General features: G+C 55.7%; 1 protein-coding gene across 2 annotated transcripts; it reads left to right on the top strand.

The window, feature by feature from the left end:
• Window positions 1-57: 57 nt before the first annotated feature.
• On the top strand, window positions 58-15,144 carry TTI1 (TELO2 interacting protein 1). Of its 2 annotated transcripts, none has more exons than XM_030503529.1 (7): window positions 58-2,460; window positions 2,935-3,120; window positions 3,906-4,054; window positions 4,834-4,974; window positions 6,395-6,599; window positions 7,327-7,414; window positions 11,497-12,796. In XM_030503529.1, exons 1-7 carry the CDS (start codon window positions 171-173, stop codon window positions 11,777-11,779), a joined length of 3,342 nt encoding a protein of 1,113 aa, XP_030359389.1. In that variant the 5' UTR covers window positions 58-170; the 3' UTR covers window positions 11,780-12,796. The 2 variants fall into 2 exon arrangements, with proteins under 2 accessions (XP_030359389.1, XP_030359390.1); XM_030503530.1 differs by lacking the exon at window positions 11,497-12,796 and adding an exon at window positions 13,776-15,144 and having other exon boundaries at window positions 123-2,460.
• Window positions 15,145-17,581: the final 2,437 nt, after the last annotated feature.

Below are 17,581 nucleotides of genomic sequence, written 5' to 3' on the forward strand. Positions count from 1 at the left end.
GCGCCGCCGGACTAGGCGCATGCGCACTGAGGGCGGCCGCGACTTTTCTCACGGCGCGTCCCGCCGTCGGGCCCCGCGGGATGTTTTTGGCGCGGTGACAGCGCCGGTTTCCTGACGTCGCGTCCGGCGCCGGGGTGCCGGGGGCCGCGGTGGCGGGGCAGGCCGCGGCCATGGCCGTGTTCGACACGCCGCGGGAGGCGTTCGGGGCGCTGCGCCCCGCCTGCGTGCGGCTGACGCGGGCGCAGACGGCGGAGAACGTGTGGCGGCTGGCGGCGCGGCTGGCGGCGGTGAGCGGCCCGGCGCTGCAGGAGCTGCAGGAGTACGTCCTCTTCCCGCTGCGCTTCGCCCTGCGGGCGCCGGGGCCGCGGCGGGAGCGGCTGGTGCAGAGCGCGGTGCGCTGCATCGCCTCAGTGCTCGCAGCCACCGCCGTGCGGAGGCCGGAGCTCCTGCGGGAGCTGCTCTCGGAGCTCTGCGCCTGCCTCGGCCCCGGCCCCGGCCCCGGCCCCGGCGCGCCGGCCCCGCCGGCCGAGGACGTGAAGCTGGCGGTGACCGAGGCGCTCCACACGCTGCTGCACTCGGCCTCGGGCGATGTGGTCCTGTCCCTGTACCAGCCGTCCACCCTCCCTCTCCTCGGCTTCGCCGTGTCGTTGCTGCTGGGCCTGGCGGAGCAAGAACGAGCGAAGCAGCTCAAGGTCTCTGCTCTGAAGTGTTTGCAGGTCCTGGTCCTGCAGTGCGACTGCCCGGAGCACCAGCCCCTCGGCGACGACGAGGCGCAGCAGTGCGGGGATTTGTTTGCCTCTTTTCTGCCTGGGATTTCCATTTCCCTGTCTCGGGTCGTTACCGGAGACATCAAGCAAGGGCACAAACCCACCGTGTCTGCCATCAGACTCTTTTACCTGGTTGTTGGCCTGGTGATGGCCGATGCACAGCTAGCCAGAGTCCCAAAGAGCAAAGAAAAGCTGCCAGAGAAGCAGAGCAGAATATCAGAACTAATGGTCCATAGAGGACCTGACTGGAGCAAAAGTACGGCCGAAAAACTGTCTCTGCTCCTGCATAAAATGGTTGAATTCTCCTCAGTCCACCCCCACTGGAAAGTGAGACTGGAGCTGGTGGAGCTGGTCCACCACTTGCTGAGGAACTGCAGCCATTCACTGGGGGACTCCTTCACTCACCTCTTGAAGGCCTTGGTGGGGCTGGTTAATGACGAAAGCAGCGAAGTTCAGAGCAGATGTAACGAGGTTCTGCGGGGCATCGCGGAGCAGAGGATCATAGCACAGAGCAGGGCTCTGGCTGATGTCCTCTCCGAGAACCTCCACTCCCTCGCCACAGCGCTTCCTCGCCTGATGAGCTCTCAGGATGACACGGGCAAGGTTTCCACTTTGAGCTTGCTGCTCGGCTACCTGAAGCTGCTGGGCCCCAAGATTAATGTTGTCCTCAACTCCGCATCCCACCTCCACCGCCTGTCCAAGGCACTGATGCAGGTTCTGGAGCTGGACGTGACGGATGTGAAGATAGTGGAGGACAGACGGTGGGGCTGCGAGGGCGCCCTGCAGCCTGGTGTGCAGAAAGGCAGGTGCCAGAAGAAATACTTCCGCTTCTTCACAGAGGAGAAGGTTTTCCAGCTCCTTCAGCAAGTGTGTCGTGTTCTTGGGTACTACGGGAACCTCTATTTGCTTGTGGATCATTTCATGGGGCTGTACAGCGAATCCGCCACGTACCGAAAGCAGGCGGCGATGGTCCTCAACGAGCTGATTGCAGGAGCTGCTGGAGTGGGAGTGGATGTCCTCCAGGAAAGGGAAGTGTCACCGAACGTGGACGACCTCAAAGGGTCCGTAACATCCATTCTGGATGAGTACACAGACCAGGCGAACTGGTACTTGATCACGAGCATTGATACGGAAGAAGTCAGCCACGAGCAGCGCGCTGTGCACCACACGGGGCTCCCTGCCCGTGCAGGGGGGGTGTGCAGCACCGTTCTGCTGCCATCCCCGGAGCCGCACGCAACGACCCGCACCATGAACAGCAACATCTGGCAGATGTGCATCCAGCTGGAAGGGGTCGGCTGCTTTGCTGCTGTCCTCGGGAAGGAGTTCCGGCTGCTCCTGCTGACGGCTCTGTACCCGGTGCTGGAGAAGGCTGGTGACAAGACTCTGCTCGTCAGCGAGACAGCGCTGGGGACGCTGGCAGACATGTGCGAGGCCTGTGGCTACGGCTCTGTGCAGCTTCTGATTAATGACAACTCTGACTATCTGGTGAACGGGATCTCCCTGGGCTTGCGCCAGCTGGCACAGCAGCCACGTGCCTCCCGGGTGCTGGACACTATGCTGAGGCATTCAGATGCCAGCTTGCTGCCACTGGTAGAAGACGTTATCCAAGATGTCCTGTCGACGCTAGATCAGTGTTATAACAGCCAGGCTTCCACCTTCCTCAGGGTCCTGCACTCAGTAATGGCAGCTTTAGGTATCTAAACCACCTTTACTTTGCATAATTCAGTCTTACTTTAACTAAGGGGACTTGTCTTTGGCCTTTTGGCTTGCCATGGGAGATTTCAAGTAGCTGAGGTGGTGCAGCTTGGCTTTGCTTGGTGGGCCAGCTCTCAAGCAAAGGTGGCCAACAGCTTCCCCTCTCCACAACCAGTCTGTGTCTGGCCTGCAGACCTTGCAGGAACATGGCTTTTAGTGGTTGAGAAAGGATGGGTTTACTGCTCCCATAAGTGTTCTGCAGAAGCACATGAATTATATTCCCTTTTATATCAGGGTTTTAACATTCTCGTGCCATCAGGGAGGTCACGGTGGTGGACACCAGGTGCCTGGTTCTATAGTTCAGTCCCATGGGACTGGAGAGTCCTGTTTGTCCCCAGGACCCTGCGGTACCTTGCTGGCTTGCAGGAGGGGATCGCGATTGCTCAGTGACATCTCAGCTCCTCTCTTGCAGTCCAGTGGTTTGGCTCATCCTACAGTGAGGAACAGCAGCAGCAGAGCACCGAGTACCAGAGCAGGACCTCGTCCCAGGGGCCGCGGGCGGTGACAGCACAAGGCATGGAGCGGTTCTTCCTGGACTATGTCAGGCAGAAGCAGATGGCAGAGGGCGATGTTTCCGACACGGGGGATGAGGAGGCAGGTCAGTGCTGGGCCTGGCTGGAGAAGAGGGTGTTCAACTTGCAGAAAGACGGGGACCTCTGGGGTTTCCTTTTGTCACACGGGGGACCAGGGCCCAGGCTGAATGTCGGGCACCCTGCTGGCAGCGTCAGGTCTGCTTTGAGCTGACCTTGGCTCACGTACGGTGCTGCTGAGCGCTCGTGCTGCGTTCTGTGCAGGGGGGAGTGAAATGTTTGCAGATCGAGGCTTGCGTGGCTCTAAGACACAAGCACGCTATGGTTTTTCCCTTACCTCATAACAGGTTATTTGGGTTCAGGACCCAGAGTTTCCTCTTCCCAGGATCCTATTACACTTTCCTTGCTCTCCCTTGGGAATACCTGTACCATTTTCTCTGGCTAATGATGCCACCACTCCCATCTCACTTGGCCTTGACAGGCCTTGCAGACACAAATATAGGGAATTTTTAGTCTACTGGGCTATGCTGCGGTCCTGACCTTTAAACGCTTCAGCTTTAAACACCCAGGCTTTTCACTTCTCATAAAAATCAATGGCAAACAAGTCCATGGTGAGGAGAGCCTGCAAATGTCACACCAGCTGCATTGTCCAGGGAAGAAAGCAAACCTGCCCTAGTCCCACACTCAGCTGAACCTGACACTTAGCTCACAGACCTCAAGCATGGACTTGCCTATACCTAAATGTGTTTAAAAATACCAAAGGCCTCGCTGGGGAATCTGCAGAGTAGTTGTGGGTGGGTGTTGTGATCTCCCAAGTCATTTTCATGGCCCCAGTAATGGTTTTGCCTTCCAGATGAGGTTCCCCACCTTGGTAAGCCAGAGCCAAACAACTGTGACACGGAAGGAGAAGCTCCCCTGCCCAGCCATGCTCAGCTGGCCAAAGACGTGCTGGAGAGGTGCATCCACTTGCTGTCCGACAGGAGCCTCCGCGTGCGGCTCAAGGTGGGTGAGCACCAGCGCCGAGGGGACGGGTGGTGGCCGAGAAGGGGCTGGGACTCGTCAGCACGATGTGCGTGGGGGTTCCTGCCGTAGGGACATCAGTGCTGCCATAGGCTGGTTCAGAACAGACCCCCCAAGTCTGCCAGGGGAAAGGGGGACAGTTTTCCAGGAGCTGTCTGGTTTAGGAGTGGCAGCCAGGGTGGCTTCGCATCAGCACCTTCCCTTGATGCTCGTGATAGCCAAATCGTATGCCTCAGCCTTGGTGCAGGAAGCAGGAGCATCTTTCTCCCATCCCCCCTCCTCAGCCTGCAGTGCACAGGCAGGATCAGTTCTGAAGGTGCTGGGGATGATAAGCACGGCTAAAAGCCTGGGGTGAGGGTTTTTTAATTATGAAAATCCTCTGAAGGTGGCCTCCTTTTGAACTGCAAAGTGAGACAGAACATGCAGCAGTGAGGCATAACCCAGATTCTTGCTGCCAGGTGATCCTGCCCCCATTCCCCAGGAACAGGGTCCTGGTGCACAGCTCAGCCTGCAGGATCAGGCCAGGTCCATGCCCTGGTTCCAGCCCGGCCCCATAGCCCAGTACAGGTTATGTCACTGTGCTACTTGTCCCTTTCCAGCCAAGCCTGGGCTCTGTGCATTGCTCAATTATCCCAGCTAATGCTGAGCCAAACTGTACTCTTTTGTATTAAACCCTCCTTTCTTCTGGCATGTCATTGGGGATCCACCTGGGTGCCTGAAGCTGCAATGTTCAAGGTCTGTTGCCTGCTCGTCCTGCCCAGGTCCTGGACGTGCTGGAGCTCTGTGTAATGGTGCTGCACCCTCATGGAAACCATCTGCTTCCCATGGCTCACCGTGCCTGGCCAGCTCTCGTCACCCGGCTGATCGGCGATGACCCTCTGGCAGTGCTCAGAGCCTTCAAGGTACAGCAGCGAGTCTCTGCCAAGAGCCTTCAAGCTGGTGCTTAGAAGCCAAGTGCTCGGGCATTGCTCTGCCCGTGAGAGGAGTGCTAAGCCTGCGGAGTGATGTTAACTGTGGCTGGGAACACAGGGTCACCACCCTGCAGTGGGAAGGCTTGTACCACTCCCACTGCAGCTTGTCCGCAGATTAAACCTTGCCGCTGTTCCTGGGGGGAAGAGCAATAGTAGTGAGTATTGCAGGGAAGAGGAAAATGGTTCTTTTACAGCCTAAGCAGCTCTCAGAGGCAGTGTATAGTGCAACTTGCCCTTGCTGGAGCCAGCCTCAGCACCCCTCTTTGGAAGTGTTAAGACTGAAAAGAAGGGATTGTTTCACAATTGAGGCATTGGGAGGGGAGAGGTTAAGCCAAGACTTAGCCTCATAATCACATTACTAAAGAGCTCCCGACTATGTCAACTGACTGCATTCTCTTTCTTGACTCACCAGCTGGACAATAAAGCATGTTTCCAGAGGTTGCCAGCCCCAGGGCTTCCTCTGCTGTGCAGAATGAGATGCATTTGGAATCCTTCAGTGTGAATAAAAGTGAATAAGAGGAGAGTTTTGACTCCCCAAATTCAAGAAGCCATACACTAGCATTTCAGAGTAGCCACACCTCACACTGCCTGCCCTAAAAGGAGGGAGAGATCACTACATGAAAACTAATTAGCTCTGGAAAAGTCAGAGTGGTCATTGCAATTAGCACTGAGCTCAGGGTTTGTATAAGGAATCCCCCCGGAGTATCTTCCTTCCTAAATCTCAGCCAGGAGGCGTAGTATTGGTGTAAGCCAAGCACAACATGACCAGCATCTCTGTCCTGCACACTAAGACCATGAGCTTAGTGAAGTTCTAAGAGGGAGCAGCATTCTGGCTGCATGGGTTGGCCCCATGGATCCCTCCTTCCTTTTCACATGTATTTAAGGCCATTCTCTAGACCAGGTTGGTTTCTCTCCTGGGCACACACCCGTAGTGCTGGGTGCCTGGGCTGTAGCCAGTTAGCCTTTCTGCTCTCTGCCATGCTTGTAGAGATGGGCTGTTTCCACTGCAAAGGGGATTTATATCTTAATGGCACCTTCCATCAGAGGTTCCTCCAGCAATTCTGAGCAAGACTTGACGAGCTACTCCTCCCTTTACTGTGGTGGTGGGAGGAGGGCAGTCCCAGGAGGTGGTTGTGTGAAACAAGAGCAGGGTGCAGGTCACTCAGCCCCTTAATGGAGCATTCACCTTCTGCTCCCTATGGGAAACCATGTCAGATGTGGTCACATTGCCCTCAGCTGCAAAAAGCTCCCCAGGGGGAAGGAATGCCATGTCCCCGTGCTGGTGTGGAGTGCTGGGCTCCTCCCAGACCTCTGTGCACTTACCCTCCAGTAACTGGTGCTTCCTCACTAGGTGCTGTGTACCCTGGCTCAGAAGTGTGGGGACTTCCTGAGGCAGAGATTCTCCAGAGATGTCCTGCCCAAGCTGACCAGCTCCCTCCTCAGCCAGGCCCCAGCGAGTGCCAGAGCTGGGCCTGTCTACAACCACACGCTCGCCTTCAAGCTGCAGCTGGCAGTGCTGCAGGGTCTGGGCTCTCTGTGTGAGAAGCTGGACATGGGTGAGTACCAGGGGAGGTGCAGGTTGTGCGAGATCTCTGCCAGACTTACCTCTTCTCCTTTCGGCTCCACTGACCAGGCCTGCACTTGCGTCTTATCCCTCTGCTCCTCCATGGGATTGATTTCCTGATCTTCTCCAGCCTCATCCCATTCAGGTCCTTCATCTGTCCTCTTTGAGAGCTCTGTAAAAGAGGGGCTGGTCACTCTTTACTCCCCAAGAGGCAAATGGGAGAGAAGATTCCCAGCACCTTGCAGAATCTGACCGCTCATCTCACTTGTGCGTGAGAAGTAGGTACAAAGTGGAGCTCCTGCATTGCTGCAGCTAGGACTGTTGGGCCATGCTTTGTTCTCAGTTAACTGAAGAACTGGAGCCCAGCTAAGACTTCTGGCTAACCTGGCTGGCTACATTTTGGGGCACCTCTCTGGCTGACCCTTTAAATGCAGCACATTGCATTCTTCTACAGCATGAAACCCTCTGAAATTCTCCTAGGTTAAATTTCTGGAGCTGACTTTGAGGAGGGAGAAGGTTTGCTGGACAGTTGCTCTTTTGCTCTCTCAGTGCCCTTGATTGCTTTCCTAGCTTGGCAGCAAGGTGCTTAAGAGGCAAGGTCAGAAGAGCTCTGGGTCAGACAGTTCAAAGGCTCAGAAGCCTCTTGCTGCCAATTTAGAGCTGATGCTGTCAGGCTGCAGTAGGTTACCTCCTACCCTTCTTCTCTTCCATTTCTGCAGGCGAGAGTGACCTGAATAAAGTGGCAGATGCCTGCCTGATTTACCTCAGCGCCAAGCAACCCAGGAAACTGCAAGAAGCTGCCCAGAGGTAATGTCTCATAAATGCCTTTGTATCAGGTGTACAAATAATGAGGGACAGAGGCAGCAAGGTCACCCCTTTCCCTTGGCACTTTCGCCACTCCTCTCTCTGGCACATTGGAGTCCTTCACAACAGGGTCTCATGGAAGTTAACCCCTTTCTCTGGTTAAATACCATCTTCTACCCACAACGTGCTAGAGGGTAGCGTGCCCACAAGCCACAGCTCACTTTCAGATTTCTTTGCAGGGCATTTGGGGACAAAGGGGGAAGATGAGCTACTTGCTTCTTTCTAGCTGCTTCTGTGTGGGAATGCTTGGGGCTCTAGGCCCACTGGTGGCATAAAACTGCAGAGGAGAAGACAGCTATGCAAGAGGATGTGCCAGACGTTCCCATGCATTTTATCAGTTAATACCTTCTGCAGGCTGGGGATTTACTTCTGTTATCCTTCCATTTTCCCCGGGCTCCTGTGAACACATCAGCTGGGGCTCTGCCAGGTGGATGAGAGTTGTTTGGGAAGCTGTCAGTCTTGGCACCAGTCTTGCTTTGGGAGAGGTTAGAAAAGCACAAACGGTTTAGGTGAACACACATCAGCTCTATGAAGTGTTGACAGACATACTTTGCTGCTTGGTGTACAAGATCCTGCTCAGCATGTTCCTGCTGTCAGGATAAGAAATTGCTGTTGTCATATGTTGTCACCTGGACACAGAGCCAGAGATTTCAGCTGACAAAACGAGCCCAGTTACAGAACATGAATGGGTGAGCTGTGCCCCTCTGTCCCTGCTGAAGGACGGGGTAGAAGCCCCCCCTCTCTGTGTGGGCAGCCTTGCCCACAGGGAGGGAGCCAGCAGGGAGCAGCTTCAGCGGGTGTGGAGACTTCAGAGGGCAAAGGGAAGAGCTGCCGTTCCCTTTCCCAGGCGCAGACCTCCGGGGTGCATGGGGTGAAGGGCTTTGTGTGGCTGGGCAGCAGCTCAGAGGGAGCGTGCTCAGAAGCTGTAGCTGTGCCTTTGTTTGTATTCCTGCACTGGGGAGAGCAGGTTTATTTTTACCTTCGTGGCTTTCATTGCATCGCAGCAGGCTCCGGCAGCGTCTGTTCTGCTGAGGGGCTCGTCGCTGTAGGCTTGCATACCCTTAACACAATAAAGCCTTCATTTGTGTAAGCAATGCTGGAAGGGAAAGCAGAACACCGGGATCCACCTAGATATTTGGAACCTTAAGCTTTTAAATCATTAACAAAGCAGTCTGAAAAGCTGTGCAATTTCTCTCCCCAGTAGGGCTGGGGGGAAATACTGCCTGAGCCCTGTGATGTGATGAGGTCATTAGAAGCTGTACTGTGAAGGAAGCTCATGGCTGTTGGAGGAAAAGGGCAGCAAAGTTCAGGGCAAGCAACGTTTTCCTCCTGTATATTATTTTTACTCTATTTTAAGGGAAATGCCACATGTTACACTGCTCCCTGTGCCTCTGATGCACTGCACATTGCATATTTCACTGAACAAAGCCTTTTTGAACAGCTCCCTGTGTAGCTCTGTTGACCAGACACATACATGCACTGAGGCACGCGTCATGTCTGGCGTGATACTAACCATGCCTATGGCAGTACTTGTAGTTTTCATTCCTATTTGTTTTAGTTTAGTCCTGTCTGATCCCTGGTCTTGGAGCCTGGAGGGATCAGAGTTAAACATATCACAGTCACTTCTAACTATAATACACAAAAAGGTTTCAGCCGGGTAAGAATCGCTTCTCAGCCATTCCTCAATTTCCTTCTCCAGCTGCTCGAGCACCAGATTCCTATAAGCTCCCACCCTTTTCCTTGCTCTCCCTGTGCCTGAAAGCAATCCTGCAAACTGACACGGGCTGTCACATGTAAGGCCCTTTCCATCTAGACAAGGGCACTCATCACCTGATACATGAAGAATTCTGCATTTTAAATGCTTCTAAAAACAGATGGGCCAGAACTAATCTTAGCCACAGCCTGAATGCCAACATACGTCACATAACTCAGCTCTATCACTGCAGAAATCACACAAGGTAAAAAGGTGTTTGGAACCAGCTTGCCATATTGATTTATACCAAGTGGCCTTTGCTCAGCTTTTTGGATTCTTATTCAACTCAGGAGTTGTGACCTGCCAAGAACAAGGTCAGGTCTTACGAAGTCAGTCATAGCTCCAATAACTCCCTGCACTGAGCGGGTGAGGAGCCTGCAGGTATGCGAAGGGCTAAGCAGGAATTTTAGCCAGGGTTGGAGCCATGAGAGAAAAAACCAAGGGAGTTCTGGCTGTCATCTAGGGATGTTATCATGCCCCAAGGAGGCTGCTTAATCCCATTTATGGAACCCTGTAGTTTTATTAGATGAACCAGTGGGAGTAAGTGAATTTTGTAACTGCAGCTTCATGCGATGCTCACCAAGCAAAGAGACACTGGGGAAAAAAAAGAAAAAGGACTCCAGCATGGCTGAGGAAGAGAAAATGGGACAATGGGCTTTATTGTAAGGTGACTGCTGGGAGTGTTCCAGGAGAGGAGTGTTATCCAAAGCTTGAAGAAAAAATGCAGCAAAACAACCCAAACCAAACACACTAAAAAATCCCCCAAACCTGCTGCAGAAGAGCGTGGGAAGCCAAGGAGCACTACCTGCATCTGCCCGTCCATTAGGAATAACCCAGTGCACTGCAGGTACAATGACCAGAACCCTACAGCAGCTAAGGGAGGGTGTAGGGCCCAAGCACTGGAACAAGATGGGGGGAGATGGTGCAAAGTCACCGTGTGTAAATCTGAGCTTCTCATCAGTTCATTAAGTTGCATCATCCCTGACAGGCTTTTCACTCCAGGGAAAAAGAAGGGAAAGAGCTTAAGAAGTTGTCACTGGCCTGTGCCAACACTTCAGCGTTCTGCATTTTGCAGGCTGTTTGGAAATTTACACTCCATTCCTAATGCACCCTCACAGCTTTGGAGGTTTTACCATTTGACCTTTCCATCGACAGCCTGGGTAGAAATGGGGCTTTCTCCTGGTTTTCTCCAGAAATAATTTCCCCAGTACCTCCTGAAGCCTGGGGTGCACTGAATATAGTTAAACATTCAGCAGAGATGCAGCAGCCAGACTTACCCTTTGCCAGCCCATCCACTGTGCCCTGGCTTTGCTTGGAGCTTGGGAAAAGGCAAGAAAAGAGCCACGCTCTGCTCTGTGCTGGCAGAATAAGTGGTTTAGCACAACAGGAACAAATACAAACTATTTTTGGACCTTTTTAGATCCCGAAGTTGATCAAGCAGCATACCTCCTTTGGTTTGATTGTGTAGTTCACTGGATACTGATTAACAGCCATCAGTCTCATGCTGGGCTGAAGTACACTGAGAGCCACCTGCACAAGGCAAAATCCAATAAAATTATATTTAAGTTTAAAAAAAAAGGCAACACCAGAAAACAAACTTGGATTAACCCCAGGATTCTTTGCCATGGAAACAGGTTGCTTAGAAACTATCCCAGAGTTAGTCTGAAAATGTGAGAGTCAAGTTGTTCTTTAAGCCGCACAGCGCTCCGGGTTATCGGAGATAATCACACACCTCGGGCCGCTACGGCACCAGAGGCTGTGGAGTTCTGCAGGGACCACCAAGCTCTTGGGGGTGGCTCTCTGCAGAGCAGCTGATGGGGAGAGGCTGGGGAGCAGAGGGTCTTTGCTGGGAATCAGAACCACAGGCTGGTTTGGGTTGGAAGGGACCTTAAAGCTCATCCAGCTCCAACCCCTGCCACGGGCAGGGACACCTTCCCCTAGAGCAGGTTGCTCCAAGCCCCTGTGTCCAACCTGGCCTTGAACACTGCCAGGGATGGGGCAGCCACAGCTTCTCTGGGCACCCTGTGCCAGCGCCTCAGCACCCTCACAGGGAAGAGCTTCTGCCTCAGAGCTCATCTCAGTCTCCCCTCTGGCAGGTTAAAGCCATTTCTCCTTGTCCTGTCCCTACAGGCCCTTGTCCAGAGCCCCTCTCTCTCCAAGTTTCTTGTAGCCCCTTTAGGTATTGGAAGAATAGAAGAGCTCAGGTTGTGCATGTGCTGGAGAGGCAGCAGCCAGCTGAACAGCTTTCCCCATTCCCATGTTTACTTCACAGTGATTCATCTTGCCCGGCCCTATCCACCCCACCATACGGAGCGAGGATTGCTCCTGAGCAGCTGCCCAGCGCCCATCCTGAGCTGGGGAAGCCGCTGGGACCTGCTGTTTGCTGGCAGCAGCGCGCTCACACTGCCGCGGCCAAGCGCACACCAGCAGCGGGGCTTGGAGAGCCGGTGTGGGGCTGGCAGGAGGTGCAAGCCCCTGCCCCTGGGGTCAGGCCTCTCCTCCCGTGTCCGGTCAGAGAGCTGCAGGAACAAGCCAGGGCAGCAGGAGCCCTGTGAGCTCACCTGCATCCGGCCGCTCCCAGGAAGGCTTTGCTGGTGGCTTTGGAGCACGTCCAGGCCGGTTCCTCTGGAGCAGACCGACTAGCACCGCAGGCACAGGAGGGGACGCTGGCAGCAGCTTGCAGGGACAACGTCTCCGCTCATTGCTGTGCAGAGACCTGTGCTGAGAGACAGGCGAGGGGTTAACGGCAGACAGGGAAAAGCAACAGCTTTGGCTGCTCATGGTGTAAGGGTCACACAGCCACGGGATTGTTGTGATGAGGCGAGGGAGCTTTCTAGTGCTTTCATCTCATTTCTGTGCTCTCCCGGGTTCCCCGTGGCACTGTGCTCCCTTTCACAGGAGAGCTGCTGAATGGGATTTCTGCCTGTTTTAGATAGGAAGCGAGCTCACTTGAGGGGTACAGGTTCTTCAGGGAGAGTTTGGACAGCGATGGGGTCTGGATTTTGTGTGGCTTTTGTAGCAGGTGGTCTTTGGTTTTAGAGAGGGGAGCTCCGCCCTGTGCTGCTTGGGGGAACAGACAGACCCACCCTCTGCTCCTCCCGTTGCCTCACCCCGCTGCTGTTCTCCTCATGGCCCCGTGATTTCAGTGGGCACCACTCCTCAAACCGTGACACAGGCCTAGCTGAGCCCAAAGGTTACCCCCAGCGAGAACTGGCAGGGGAAATGAGCAAGTGCAGGTCATGCAAAGCAGCCCTTCCCTCCAGGGAGCTTCCTGCTCTCCAGCAGGACTGTCCAGAGGCTTCGTTATGGGGCTCACAGCTGGAGGCAGGAAGGTGAAGAGGTTGCTCAGAGATCAATCCCATCTTACCCGGGGTATTGACATTCAAAGTGAAAACCATCAACACAGCAGTAAAGCATTAGAGGAACTGCCATTCCTCCTCCATTCCATTGTTAAGGGAGTGTGTGGCTGGTTTAGTGTTAAAGAAGATCCTGCTTTGTGAAAAGTGCTGTGCAGAAGGAAGACAATTTGGAGGCAGCAAATAAGGATTAGGATGGGGGGGAGACCTCACCTGCGCAACAAGCCCTCAATACAGATTCAACATTACCTGTGGCAGCTGCCCAGAGATCCCCTGGTGTTCACCACCCAAAAGGGAGAGCAGTCCAGTGGGCTGACCGCTCACTCCCCAAACCCAGAGAGGGGATGGTGACCAACATACACACCTTGCTTTAGGAGCTCTGCAGGAGCATCCAGAGCATCCCGGGTGTAAGCAGCATGTGTGTACTCTGCAGTCACCTCCCAGTGCTTGGGACAGGCTGGCTTGAAGAGGCTTTTGCCAGACCAGAGCCTGGGTTGGTTACTCACCAGCTGCTGGGCTGATGTCATAGAATCATAGAATCACCGCCAGGGATGGAGCATCCACAATCTCCCTGGGCAACCCATTCCAGTGCTTCACCACCCTCACTGTAAAGAATTTCTTCCTTATATCTAATCTAAACTTCCCCTGTTGAAGTTTGAAGCCATCACCCCTTGTCCTACCACTCCAGTCCCTAAGGAAGAGTCCCTCCCCAGCATCCTTGTAGGCCCCCTTCAGATACTGGAAGGCTGCTCTGAGGTCTCCACGCAGCCTTCTCTTCTCCAGGCTGAACAGCCCCAACTTTCTCAGCCTGTCTTCATACGGGAGGTGCTCCAGCCCTCTTATCATCCTCATGGCCCTCCTCTGGACTCGCTCCAACAGCTCCATGTCCTTTTTATGTTGAGGACACCAGAACTGTACGCAGTACTCCAAGTGGGGTCTCACAAGAGCAGAGTAGAGGGGCAGGTGCAGAACACAACTGGTTTTCTCCCATTTGCCAGTAGCTGTGAAACAACTGCACTGTCTTCTCTTGGGCACAGGAGCCATTTTAATGGTGCTCTCTAATAAGCCTCCAGGTCTGTTGAAGCTGACAGAGGTGCCAGAGCACATCAGAGCATCCCACAGCTCTGTTAAGGGCCCTGCTGGGTGCCAGTCAGAAGCCCTTCTCACTCTTTCCTTTCTCCCCACTGTTTCCCAGTGTTTTCCTCCACTTAATGGCTGTGGACCCTGACCGGACGTGGCTCCTGCTGACTGAGACCTGCTGCCCGCACGGGTACGAGCCCCCCCACGTCAGCCTGCGCCCGGTGAAGCTGGGAGGGATGGGGAGGCAGCGGCACGAGCTGACGGACAACGTGCTGCTGCTGCTGGAGCGGCTGCGGCAGCGGGAGAGCGCAGCGCAGGAATCCCCTCCGTGACTGAGCTGCGCCGCGGCTGGAGCGGGAGAGGAACCGCCGGGATGGAGCTCACCCGGGAAGAGGCCGGGATCTGGAGCCCAGGTCGTGCGGGCAGAGGAGGGGTCGCCTGTTTTAAGCAGCATTTGAGGCGAGGTGGGTACATTGCCCCGATTCCTCCTGGCCTGGTGCTGGGGAGGGCTCCGAGGGTCACAGCACATCCGCTTCAGGGTCTTCAGTACCAAAAGGGAGTCATTTTCCAGCAATGACTTCCCAGCTCTGGATCCTTGGGCAGTGCCCCTGCAGCAGCCACCCCACCCCTCCGACCTCCTCACAACTGGGATCCTGTCTCCTGTTCTCAGCTGGACAATGACTGACAAAACAAAAGCCCATCTCTGGCCTTAACCCTTCCCAGGGGAAGAATCCAGTTTGGGTGCATTAAAGCCATTTTCTTCGTAAAACCATTTCGTACCAGAAAAAGTTAAAATGCATTTCCAGTAAATCCTCACCAGTATTCCTGGCAAGAACAATGTCCTCTGAGGAACATCAAGGCTGCTGCTGAGACCAGCCAGCTGCATCGTGCTCCGCGAGTCCCACCACAGAGCAGGATTAGAGTGTGACCAGATGTATCAGTGAAACCCAGCCCTGGCTGACAGCTTGCCGTGAGTTAAGGCTCCTCCTGGTGCCCCGATCATCTGCCATTCCCACGGGGCATTTCCAAGACCTCTCCAACACCAACCGCAAGGAGAATTGGATGAAGTATGTACCTGTGCCCTGTGCAGCCTCCCGGTTGGGTGCACACGTGGTCAGATGAGGAGGTGACAGTAGGTGTGAGCACGGCAGCACCACGGCAGTGCCATGGTTTGTAATGCAGCGAGCGGAGGGGACGGCCCGTCACTGGGATCTGCTGCTGCCCCTCAGAACACACACGGGCTCACAGCTCACTGGAACCTGCTGCAGCTCCGAGTCCTCCAGGCTCCATCCCAGAGACAATCTGCAACCGGCTGCTCCCAGACCACGTCTCCTGGATTCAGCTCCTTCACCCCGAGCAGCTCCTGGCAGCTGCAGCACCCACAGGAGTTCTGTGCTAGGGGAGCAAAGGGACAGACCGTGACCGCGAGTGTGGGAGCAAGCTCTGAAATGCAAAACCAAAGCAATAAACTGATTGTTACATGGCGTAGGCTCCGAGCATCATTGCTGGGGATCCCGGGTGAGCATCCAAAACATGTCTCAGTGGTTGGGACTAAGGGGGCCTCTCCTCCAGGAAGCACAAGCCAGTGGTTTTTTACCACCTAGGACAGGGCTGCAGTTCAGCTTCTGCCCTTGCATGCTTTGTAAATATATGCATTGATTGTTTAACATGGGGCTGGATTTTGCACACAGGTGCCCTGCAGAGCTGAGCTGATGGGAAGGCAGGAGAGGCAGGAGGTGAAGCCTTTGGGTTCCAAAGCACGCCGGGGTTGGTGCAGGGTTTTGGGGATTGTTGTAGCACTTGATGGAACCGCTCAGGTGCACGTGCTGCTCACACCAACCCTCTGCCTGGCCCTCGGCACTGGCTGGAGCACTCACATGGCAGCGGCCATGGCCCCGGTGCTCCTGCCCATGGCATCTGCTCCAGTCACTCCCTGCCCTCCCCAGCCGGCAGTGCAGGCCTGGCACCGGCTCCTTGTGGCTCCCTGCCAAGAGGCAGAGCCCATGAGTGAAACAGTGACATGGGAAACCTGCAGCATCTTCCTGCAGCCTGGTACCAACACAACAAGAACCACTTTCCTGCAGCCAGGCTCCAGTGGCTGCAGGCACACACATGGGTCTGTGGATGCTGCTGGTGGTTTGAGCTGGTCACTCTGGGAAGCAGAATCCTTCTGGATTCACCCCCACTGAGACAAGCCACCCCCATCCAGGCCCCAGCACAAGGGGCTGCACTGAGCCCCCCGGAGCCCCCGCACCGGTTCCTGCCGGTGCCCTCGCCCGGTGTCACGGTTCTCCCAGACACCCTCCCCACGGCCCACGCGGTGCCGCCGTCACAGCCGCCTGTCACGGCTCTCCTCAGCTTCGTTATCACCCTTGCTTTATTACACGCAGAGTAAATTGCTTTTGTCTGAAGCAGGATAATGGCCAGAAGAGTGGCTGCGTGGAAATGGCATTTTCATGAGGCTGGTTCCTCCCCAGCAGTGACTTGCATATTAAGCTCAGCCCGTTCACAAGCGAGCCGGGGGCTCCTCCGCTGCCCTGCCTGCACCCCCTTCCCCCGGCAGGCACCTGAGCAGCACCCAGTGTGCCAGGACCAGGGACTGAGCTGGGGCAGCACCCCGGGGTGCGGAGGGTGCCCAGCTCCATTAAGCACCCTCAGCACTGCGGAGGATGCAGAGCTGGAGGGGCTGCACAGGGGCTCAGCCCTCCCCAGGCGCAGCGAGTGGGATGCCAGTGGCTCCAAGCACCTTCCCCGGGGACCAGGGGCAGAGAAACCCGTGTCCAGCCACCTCCTGCACACACAAACGCAGCCAGGAGCATGGGGAGAGCCCCACACGCAGCCCGTGGGTCGGGTGATGCCACAGCGGTGCTGGGTCCTGCACACACATCCAGCAGGTCCCTCTCCTTTGACTCCCACTCCAAAGATTTCACATAAACTCGGCAAAATTAATCTCTTCTAATAAAACCTGTTATTTTTAAAGCTCGCCTCTAGGTTTTGCAAATTACTCCACCACACAGCAATTTGTTTACTCTCCATTGGAGGTGATTTGCAGCCTCTCACCCTCCCCAGAGCAGCTCTGGCTCTTCCTTTCCCTCCAAGGCAGACGATGCCTCCCGCTCCCCTCCTTCCCCCGTGACGCGGGTCCCTGACGAGGAAGCCAAGCGCAGCACAAGCCCCCGCGCCTGTCGCTGCTTGTGGCAAAGCAGAATTGCCAACAGGAGCCCCCTTGCCCTGCAGCTCTGTGACACCTTCCTCCTGACAAAGCACCTGCGGGTGCACCGGCTCCAGTGCCCTTTGCTCCCCCGGGACCGGGCTCTGCGGGTGAGACCCACGGCGGGCACAAGGGAGATGGTGGCTCTCGCTGCAGTCACCAGCAGCACCGTGCCCGTCCTCAGCCCCCGGGCAGCGGCTTGTGCTTTTGTTACTCTAACACATGACAAATGGCTTCATATGAGCAAAGCAAGAGGTGAGGTGAGCGCTGCCGAGCTCCGGGGAGCAATGAACTGCGCAGCAGCCGGGGGGCTCCCGGCAGATGGGCCAAGCCAGCGCTGCCAGTGCCGGGAGCTGCTCACCCAGGGCAGAGCCTGACGCAGGGGCAGCCCCCAGCACCCTGCTGCAGGGACCCCAACCTCCTGCCTGGCTGGAGACGAGGCCTTTGCTCCGGGTGCCCCGGCAGGGATTGGAGCTGGCACCCAGCAGAACGGAGGGGCCAGACCCTGCCAGCCCACCCGGCCTCCCCACAGCACCCAGCACACCATGGCCATGGTGTGGGGCAGCCCTGGCTCACCTGGGACCCAGCTGTGTCCCACACCCATGGAGCAGCATCACCCCACTCCCAGCCAGGGCAGAGCAGAGCAGGGTGTAGAGCTCCCCAGCTGCAGCTTTTAAATGCTCTGAGCCCTCAGCTGCAGGTGACGATGC

The sequence above is a fragment of the Strigops habroptila genome, chromosome 13, assembly GCF_004027225.2.
Source record: "Strigops habroptila isolate Jane chromosome 13, bStrHab1.2.pri, whole genome shotgun sequence".
NCBI classification, from domain to species: Eukaryota; Metazoa; Chordata; class Aves; order Psittaciformes; family Psittacidae; genus Strigops; species Strigops habroptila.